This window comes from Cyprinodon variegatus, unplaced genomic scaffold (genome assembly GCF_000732505.1).
Source record: "Cyprinodon variegatus isolate N-32 unplaced genomic scaffold, C_variegatus-1.0 Scaffold771, whole genome shotgun sequence".
In the NCBI taxonomy this organism is placed as follows: Eukaryota; Metazoa; Chordata; class Actinopteri; order Cyprinodontiformes; family Cyprinodontidae; genus Cyprinodon; species Cyprinodon variegatus.
The window spans coordinates 331,202-341,126 of NW_015151224.1; the positions used below are offsets into that span (position 1 = coordinate 331,202).

The 9,925-nt window shown below is 37.5% G+C and overlaps 1 protein-coding gene across 2 annotated transcripts in view; it reads left to right on the top strand.

Moving 5' to 3' along the window:
* The first annotated feature begins 1,129 nt into the window (after positions 1-1,129).
* The window catches only part of LOC107098347 (septin-5-like), a 15,780-nt gene continuing 6,984 nt past the window's right edge, over positions 1,130-9,925 (top strand). Inside the window, exons 1-9 of one of the 2 annotated variants that reach the window (XM_015395984.1) lie at positions 1,130-1,302; positions 3,808-4,176; positions 4,568-4,664; positions 6,390-6,476; positions 6,626-6,749; positions 7,261-7,395; positions 8,356-8,473; positions 8,616-8,717; positions 8,794-8,890. In XM_015395984.1, the coding sequence (XP_015251470.1) occupies positions 3,841-4,176; positions 4,568-4,664; positions 6,390-6,476; positions 6,626-6,749; positions 7,261-7,395; positions 8,356-8,473; positions 8,616-8,717; positions 8,794-8,890 (1,096 nt within the window). In that variant the 5' untranslated portion in view covers positions 1,130-1,302; positions 3,808-3,840. Of the gene's footprint in view, positions 1,303-1,602; positions 1,619-3,807; positions 4,177-4,567; positions 4,665-6,389; positions 6,477-6,625; positions 6,750-7,260; positions 7,396-8,355; positions 8,474-8,615; positions 8,718-8,793; positions 8,891-9,925 lie in introns of those variants that run through there. The other variant, XM_015395985.1, reaches the window with a different exon arrangement.

Genomic DNA, 9,925 nt, shown 5'->3' on the forward strand with positions numbered 1-9,925 from the left:
AGTGTATAGGATTTCCTGAAAGCGCGCACCGGCGCGTTCATGACGCTACGGAAGCCGTTAGAGTCACTGAGTGCGAAAATCAAAGCATCGATAAGGATAAAATATAAAAAGACCTACAGGGGCAGTTTTTATGTTGTTGCTATTTTTATTTTATTTTTTTAAGGATAACAGAAAAGGGGCCACAAACAGCATACGTTGATTGTTAGCATGGAGCAAAAGATTTGAAAAACGTCCTGGCTACGAACAGAGGACCCAGTATTCAAGGCAAGACAGACAGTGGCAAAAGCGTTTACTAAAAATCCCAATGGTAAATTCCATTGGGACCAAGTAGCACTAAATTGATGACTTAGAAACAACACTATAAAAGAACGCTATGGACAGCGGAAACATGCAAAAGGAGGAGAGTTTTGTGTCGGAGGTCGTGGATGAGTCTCCTCTGTCATACATTTATTTTATAGAGGAGAAAAGTTGGGACGAACTTGTGGAAGAGGATGCCAGGGCGGCAGAAGCTTGATTTGGTGTAGAAGGCTTACAGCCGTACATGTTTGAGCCCTTGCTTCGTAACGCTGCCAGTTCTGTTAGCTCTACGCCTGCCGAAGACTCAGACGTCCATCCCCGTGAACACTGGGACGGAACTCAATAGGAAAGTAAATGATTCTTATTTCAACCGTTGCGTATATTAGCTGCGACATATCAATAAAGATGCTATTACCGTTGATTGGCCGAATTTAGAATTTAGGTGTTCAGGCTGACGTATAACTAACTGGCCTGCATAAGATAATGGGAAAAAAAACAAGATTTTAAGACAAGATTTTTCTTTTAAATAGGAATTTATTGATAAAGAGTGCATTTATATACATGTTTAAGCCAGAATGATTTGACATTTAAATATGACTTCCCTACGACTTTAACTCTCGTTTAACCTAAAACTCCTCCAACAGACAGAGAACTGGCGCAACCTGCCCCGTCATATATCCACACATAAAATTCATAAAATAATGTTGCTGGTGTATGAAACTGAATCTTAACTAAGACCGGATGCATACGAGCTCCCAGTTGTTGGGGCATAACTGCAAACTAATGGGCAAATATTAAACCAGAGGAAACTGAATATATATTCAAGTTGCTTGCCATAGAGTATGTCCCACACTCAAGGATGTTGAATAGATAATCAAACAGGTTGCCATACAGACAGCAGGGACCTGCGTGTCACCTACTACTGCTGATCTGGGGTCAGTTTGGATTTGCATCAAACCATGGAGCGCATGTCTTCTCCGGTCAGATTTCGGAGCAATAAAAAAGGTTGGTCCATAATATTTACATTTTTCTATCATAACTTTGTGTTTTATTAAATCTCCAGCAGTTTAAGGGGAAAGAATAATTTTTTGAAGCTGGCCACCAATTAGGCTCTAATATTACTGCAGAGGACCTTGGAGAATTCAAGTCCCCCCCCATAAGCTAAACTATTTATTTATATTATTCATTTTAATGTTTATGCTAAGAGAAAATAACCACAGAAATTTATTGAAAATATATTCCTTATAGCCAGATTGTCCCCTAACTTTTAAACACGCTGCTGCTTTTGTTCAAAGACACTTCAGCTTTTACGGAAAAGCAGGTAGGACTCTATAAAATACTGTAGCTGTAGTGTTTGTTAGAGTTGGTGTTTGTGTGTTTGGGAGGTAAATCTCCAACCCCCCACCCTGTTAGAGCATTAGAAGCTGGGTTAAGCCTGCTGCTGCCAAGCTTTGTGGGTAATTAGAGGTGACAGGTAGAGAGAGGCCAGAGGAAACTTAATCAGGTCTGCAGCACTTCTTTGTCATTAGATCAAGCCAGTGGGGCAGTAGGCTTGATAGTTTGAGCAATTGCTCTGATTTCTGCTTCTCTTCTGTTTGTGAAAAGTAAATAATTTAGAATCCGGTATAAAGCAGGTGTGGGGTGTTGCAATAATAAAAAGCTCTGATGAATCTTGCAAAGATGTGTCAATAAACACAACGTAGTTTGACCGAACAAAGCCTCAACTTCAGACTTTTCTCCTCCTACCATGACAGATGGATGAGTTTATTTTAAAAGTTATAATGACATCACTGGTCAGATCAAATCAGAGAACAAACAGCTCAGTTGAAAACTTCTCATAATAGTAGAATAAAATGCATTTTTAGCTACTTTTTTTTCTGATTATTTACAGGTAATAGCAAATCGTCCGAGTTCTTGGGACACAATCCCTGAAAAGCCTTTTTACACTTCTTGAGTTTTTTTCACATTTTGAACCATTTTTGCCACAAAGTCTAATATATCTGATCAGGCTTTAATAGGAAATACCAACATGAAATATTCTATTGCTGGCTCATGGAAGGACATTAAATCGTATTTTTTTCCCTACTGTAAATGAGCATCACCACAGCATGATGCTGAACTCCCTGTTTCAGTGTTCCACCATTTAAAGCCAAGCAGTTTCATTCTCCTCCATGGCTTTTGGCAAACCGCAAATCAAACTTTTGACTCTTTCATCTTTAAGTAAAGGTATTATTTGTGGAGTCTTTGCGTAATAACAGTCCTGCTTTCCAGTTTAACTGATTCACATTAGCTGTGCAGCTCTTCAGAAGTTACCATGAATGGCTCTTTGACTGATTAATGTTCATTTTGCCCAGCTGGTCAGTTCAGGTTGATGCCCATGCCTTAGCAGGTTTGTCACCAGCCTGCATTCATGGCAAAGCTTAGGGATATTGTCTATAACCTAACCTTGCATCAAATAAAGAATTACTTCCCCTTATTTATGTGGCACCAATTAACAAGACGGTTGAGTCTTGTCATTAACCTGCCGAAACTCACTGTTCCTGGGTGACCAATTTGCAACACAGGATATTTGCCTGCATTGCATCATTGATTCTGCAGGGATCCTTCATACTAAGCATGCATGCACTGACAGTGGAGAGGAAAAGGTCTAATTTAATGAAGAAACTTGCAGCAGAAGAAGGCTCAAATTGAGCTGAGGGGCCATATCTCCATAACTCTGACCTGACTGCTGTTTTCCTCTGATATCTTCCCAAAACAGCCATATGTATGCCGAGGTTAAACCCCTCAAAGAAAGACTACATGAAGGCAATAGTTCATACAGCTTTTATTGTAAATGTTCACCTTACAGATGCTGTATTAAAAAATGAGGTGACTTGCATTGGATTTTCATCTAGCACTATCATCATAGTGAATCGGTTAAAATATGGTGTTGAAACAGTGGTTTGATTTGTAAAATAAAAAGATATTCAATTAAATTGTCAAATATGCATCTTTCTATGTTGGTCTATCACAAAAAAACAATAAAAAACAGATGGTTTCCTAACCAACACAATTTGTGAAAAAAAGGGTCAGAGAGTGAATCAGGCTTGCATATTATATAAAAAAAATCTATTGACAGAATTTATAATTTTCATCATAATCGACTGCTTGAAATGGACTATTGACTAATTATTTAAGCTTTACACGTTCTCGCTCTCCATTCTTTTAAGTAGGTGGTGAGAGTTTTTGTTTATCACAAAATGAAATATTTTATAGGTAAAGAAAATGGTAAAAGAAACCACAATAAAGCAGTTCTACTGCCAGGTCTGCACACATCAGGATTTTATGGCAGCTGGAAAACCTAAAGCCATCATTCTCTGATGTTTTTGGACATGGTTTGTTTTCCTAAAGTGTGCAGCTGTAGTTAAACTGTTTAGAAATAAACCTGTAATAGTTATTCCCTTTTTAGTCTCTAGTAGAAGTAGGATAAATAGCTAAAAAAAGAGGAAACTTTGTCACATTTTGTCCCAGCTGTCGAGCCTTTCCATCGAAGACCAGGCAGACATGCAGTTTCCCTTCGCCATGAGGGATCTACCTCCCGTCACTTATTCAGCTGTAAAGACACAGAATCCAGAGCATGAGAGAGAGGAAACTGTGGTCACTGCCAACGGGAGGCTGCCCAGCTGCCCAGGAGCTCCCCCTGCACCCCGTCCCGTCCCCTGTCCCCCTACTGGTTCTCCCACAGTCCCCCCCAGACCGACCCACTCAGGAAAGGGCTCCTCACAGATTCTGCCTTTGAAGAGGCAGCTTGTCTCTCAGGTATCTCTGGACTCTCCGCTGAGCCCGGCCTCACGACCACGGAGCCCCTGGGGGAGCTTTGACCCCTACGACTCTCCAGAGGTGAGTTCTGTTAAACTGTCTTTTTATTCTTTATACAAATACTTGAATAACTGCTGCCAAGCCAACATCACCTATAAGATGCGGATGTGTTTCCACCTCCTTCTTACTATTTTGTATAAAACAGATTGTTTTCCTCCTATTTTAACATAATCACTTGCTGTGAGTAGGTCAGACCTAAGATGTGGTCAGTTAAAGTAGACCTTATATCTAAGGATGACCTTAAGTAGACCTTATATCTAAGGTTGTTTCTGTGGTCATGTATCTCAGGGTATGTCCCTAACTTTCATTTATTCAGTGTGATGGAGCTCCATAGATGCATTTGGTTTATGCTGATTGCTCAATGAAATGTGCCCAATGCTCTGATTAACATGTTTCTGCCTTCTTTCTATAGGATCAGGACAAAGAGTATATAGGTTTTGCTACGTTGCCCAACCAAGTTCACAGAAAGACGGTAAAGAAGGGATTTACATTTACGCTCATGGTGGCAGGTGAGTCCTTTCCTTATCTCTGCAGAGTGGGACGTATAGAAAAGCGTAACTGAGATTTGCTTGCAGTGGACAGAATAACAGGAAGCGTTTTAGCGTTTTAGCATCCGCACCAGAACCAGCGCTGATGTGGGTTTTTAGATGATTCTCTTCTGATCTCCTGGTTGTGTCAAAGTTTAAATGTACAAACTGTTGATTCAAGTTTAGAATGAAGAGTTTTGAGGGCTCCTACCTCTAGTGCATTTCTTTGTCTGCTTTCAATGTATCAGCATATCTGAAAGAAGAGAAGGTGCATGAGTACAGAAGCAGATTGCAATCGATTGCGGAGCCCTTTGTTGTTTTTTTGGCAATCCATAGGACATTGGCTTTGTATTTTTATTGTTTTATTTTGAATTTTCTCATTCATTTTGGTTTGTTTTTGTACTCTAGTTAAACTTTTTTCCAGCTGTAAGGTTAAATCCTGTTTTCAGATGCATTCAGAGGGAAAAAAGCCGAGTACAGTTTAAATGGCTTAGAGACACAAATATTACATAAGCTTTTATTACAGTAAAACACAAATTATTATTTTGTAAATATGCTCTATGGGAAAGCTGTGACAATTTTAAACAACAAGCAGCTTATTTTGTATATTTAGCTTTTAAAATAAGTGGAAACTGAAAATGCCTGACGAGAAAAAGAAAACATGGGCTTTCCTCAATAAAATGTTATTTGATGTGAAAAGAAAAAAAAAAGGAATTTCAAAGCTAAGAACAAGAAAATTAGACCCACAAAGACATTACTGGTACTTTTAAAGCCATGATTCTGTTAAACATATTCCAAACTCGCAAGGTCTCTATGCCTGGTAATTGTTTTCATATTACATTCTAAACTTTTTGTTGGTTCTTCATCATTTTCAGCCACTAGTGAGAGCCATAAAGGGTCCAAAGATCCATCAGCGGCTCCAGAACCACAGGTTGCAGACCCCTGCATTAGACTTATGAAACATATATTCAACTATTTGGACATAATAACCATTGATACCTTGTAAGGTTTGCAAACAGATGTAGAAACCTTGTGGAATTTAAAACAGAGCAGCAGAGGTCCCACTGTCTTCAATCACAGCAGAAGCACCAAATAAAAAAATTAAAAAAGACACACCCACATTTAAACGATACAGCTTTCTAAAGCATCAGCCATCTCTAATAAAAGGGATTGAAACTTTGACAACATTTACATTTTCTATCTGGGAAAAAATAGATTAAATTAAACCTCTAGAGGGAAAAAAAAGAAAACAAAAAGACAACATTTACAATTAAATTAAACTAATTGAAGCTAAACAATACTCCAAATCCAAACAAAACCTGAAACATCTCCCCTCCCACTGAGTCAGTTTTGATTTCCCTTATGAGGCTGATTGGAAACATTAGGTCCTTGTCAGCACTGCTCATGGGCGCGCTGCTATGGCAACACCTCAAAGAAAAAGAGAGCGGTGAGAACAAAAAAAAAAATTAAAGTTACATCAATAAATACAAAGACTTAAACCTTCCCCCAATTACTACATTTTTTAAAAGACAGAAAAGGCAAGTATACAACACCTATTAGTGACGGGGGTTAATCCTTCACATACCTTTGGAGAAGGTTGAAGCAAATCACCCGTTTGGTGAAGATGTGATGTTCTATGATCTGAGTTGATTAGAGAGACTAAAAATGTTCTTGATTAATAAAACATTTCATTTTTGCATTCTGTAGGTGAGACTGGACTCGGCAAATCCACGTTAATCAACAGCTTGTTCCTCACCGACCTCTACAGAGACAGAAAAGTTCCCAACGCTGAGGGTAAGCTCCCTCTTATCATTTACCTTAGCTCCAAACCATAAAAGTGTTTGTTTCCTTTTTTTTTTTTTTCTCTCCTCATGTGTTCAGTTCTTCTTAGAGTGTCTCTAACTTTGTATCCACTGCTAACTCATGACTGCACATGTCTGCAGAACGGATCAGTCAAACAGTCGACATCGTCAAGCACACCATCGGGATCGAGGAGAAAGGAATCAAACTGAGGCTCTCTATCATAGACACTCCTGGGTTTGGAGATGCAGTCAACAACACAGAAAGGTGGGGCCCATCAAGTGGTTATAAACAGCACGGTCCTGCAGCAGCCTGAGCACACAAATCAGGCTTCTCAATATGCAAAACCTTTCCTGATAAAATCTACATTAAATGCACACATATTTGACATTTTCTTACCAATAAAGTGACCAAAAACTATTAAAAATTATCTGTTAAAAACATTTCTACATTTAAAAATGGTTTTGGTAGTCCTGGTAATTTAATTTGATCATTTCTTCCTTCATATGTTGTATGTTTTTTTTATTTTATCTTTTTTAAGTTTTTATTTTACTTTTTCACCCTAAATAGACATCATGCTCAGTCCTATACCATCAGAATTACGTCCAAATCAAATCAGTAACTTAAGCTGAATCCTGACTGGTTTGTTTGGTTAAAATCTCCATCAGAGCCTCACAAAAACTCTACGAAGTGACACATTCTGAGAAATAGCTCGCATATCAAACATCTCCTCCTGTGTGGCTGCTTTAATCACAAGAATTATATGTGTTTGCATCAGCTGGAAGCATGTTGAGGACTACGTCGACCAGCAGTTTGAGCAGTATTTCAGAGACGAGAGTGGGCTGAACAGAAAGAACATCCAGGACAACAGAGTCCACTGCCTGCTCTACTTCATCTCTCCGTTTGGTCACGGGTATAACCCACCACAGCCCATACTTCTGTATCAATAGATGCTTTTACAGCAATATGTTCAGAGTTTAATTAATTGCAAGTTAACTACTATGTAGTCTTCTCTTAGCTCTCTACTGTGCAGATATTTTTATATCTAAGGGAACATATTCCAGCACATTAAAGCTTTTTTTCGTAATGCCTATTTGTACTATATACACTCTTTTTATATTGTCTGTTGTATTTCTATCTTTAATGGTATCTTGCTTTAACTCTTTGTACTCCATATAAGCTACTGGAATCAGAAATTCCCAGAAGTATGGAGGACCAACTCTGCCATATTTAAAAATAAATACAGAAATAAATAAATGCTCAATAAATAAATAAGCATACAATTAATTGCCACCAAAATACAATCAACAAATAAATGTAAGTAGAAATTAAATTATACAGTGAGACATAAATGTATATAACTCTTTTAATTAGCTTCTTTATTAATTTGCCTTTAATAATATTTATAATATTATTTATAATAATGGAAATATAATAATATTTATCTTATTTATTTTTTTGTCCTTTATAATCTTCAACTTTATTTTTTAATTACTTATATTTTTAAGTATTTATTTATGTGCATGTTATAATATTTTTGTCTGTTTTATTCTTCCTTTGCATTTTTTACCCTAGTTATTTTTTCGCCGCCATTTATTTATGCCTGCCCTTTTTACATTTAATTTAATAAATTTTTTTACATTTAATTTAATTAATTTAATGAATTTAATTTCTACTTACATTTATTTGTTTATTGTAATTTTGGTGGCAATTAATTGTATGCTTATTTATTTATTGAGCATTTATTTATTTCTCTATTTATTTCTAAATATGGCAGAGTTGGTTCTCCATACAGAAGGAGTAATCCCAAGGGATAAATAAAGTTGAGTCTAAGTCTAAGTCTAATTAGGCCTTGTGTGTCTTATGCTGCCAGTCTCAGACCTATTGACGTGGAGTGCATGAAAGCTATGCATGAAAAAGTAAACATCATTCCTCTACTGGCCAAAGCTGATAGCCTGACACAAGCAGAGGTCAACCGCAAAAAGCTGAAGGTACAAAAATTAACAAGCACCCAACATTTACCCTGTATCACACGGTCAGCACAGATTGATGTCTGTAAAATATTCCTCTTTTATCGCTCGTCTTTTTTATGCTTAACTTCCACTTAACTAATTTAGTTTTCTTGTGTTTCAGATCAAGGAGGAGATCAAGCAGTTTGGGATTAATATCTACCAGTTTCCAGATTGTGACTCTGATGAGGATGAGGACTTTAAGAGACAGGAGCAGATCCTCAAGGTTCGATCTGATGTAAGATGTAAATGTCGTTTGCAGAGTTGATAGTTTGGTGTTTTTTTTCCTTATCTTTTTTTAGGACAGCATCCCATTTGCTGTGATCGGGAGCAACATACAGGTGGAGAGCAAAGGCAGAAAGTTCAGAGGCCGCTCTTATCCATGGGGTATAGTAGAAGGTACTGAACAAATAAAAGAGTAAATACGCCTTTTTAAAATTTCAAATATCAATTTATTGTATTTTATTGAGATTCTGTTATGCTTTCATACCTTGTGTGTAACATCTTTCTTTCTTTTCCTGCAAAAAAACGCTCATCATCAGAATGTTTTTATTCATTTATTAAAGCTCAGCCTTTAGCACAATCTTCCCAAACATCACGACGTAAAAAACATACAGTAACCTGTGTATTTGTCCAACTTTCTGCAGCTGAATAAAAACATTTTCCCTGCAAACCACAAAAAAAAAAAAACTGTTGGTACGGCTAAATATCAGTAAGAGATGTGGCCTAGTGATTAGAGCATTGCGCTCGGGTCCCGGTGATCCTCAGTTCAAGTCCCACTCATTCCCACAGACTGCCTCTATTGGTCTCTGAACCAGACCTTTTACCCCAATTGAGACTTTTTCCATTCTTTTTATTTCCCCATTTTGTAGTCAGTCTTAACAGCAGTCAAGCAAAAACCTTCAGACAGAAAGACAGTTATGCTTGTTAGTGAACATATACTATTGAGGACACACAAACTATAAATGAAATCAAAATACTTGAAACAATCTAATTTACATATACACATGACAGTTTTACAAAATGTACAAACAATATTGCACCTTGCCCAGACATTTACAGTAACCTTAAATACCATACAACACAACCTGATAAATCACAACATGGATACACTTTTCCCAAAATATTTACACCACTGCAGACATTTTCAAATCAAGGAGCATAAATGAGAACAGTAGCAGTAAGATCCTATAAAATTCAGATTTCTTACCGGCTGCCTCTTCAGTTTTTTGACATGGGGCCTCAATTCTCTGCAGCAGCAGTGCAACAGTCACAGAGTGGTCCTGCAAATTGGAACATCATAAAAATCTTGACACAAACAGAAGAAACTGTTAAAATGTGTTAGGGACACAGGGACCCTGAAGCAGAGATGGGGGATCTGGAGTCAACAAGTCATTTCTATGTCATGTTTTTGTTCTACCCAGCCACTGAACC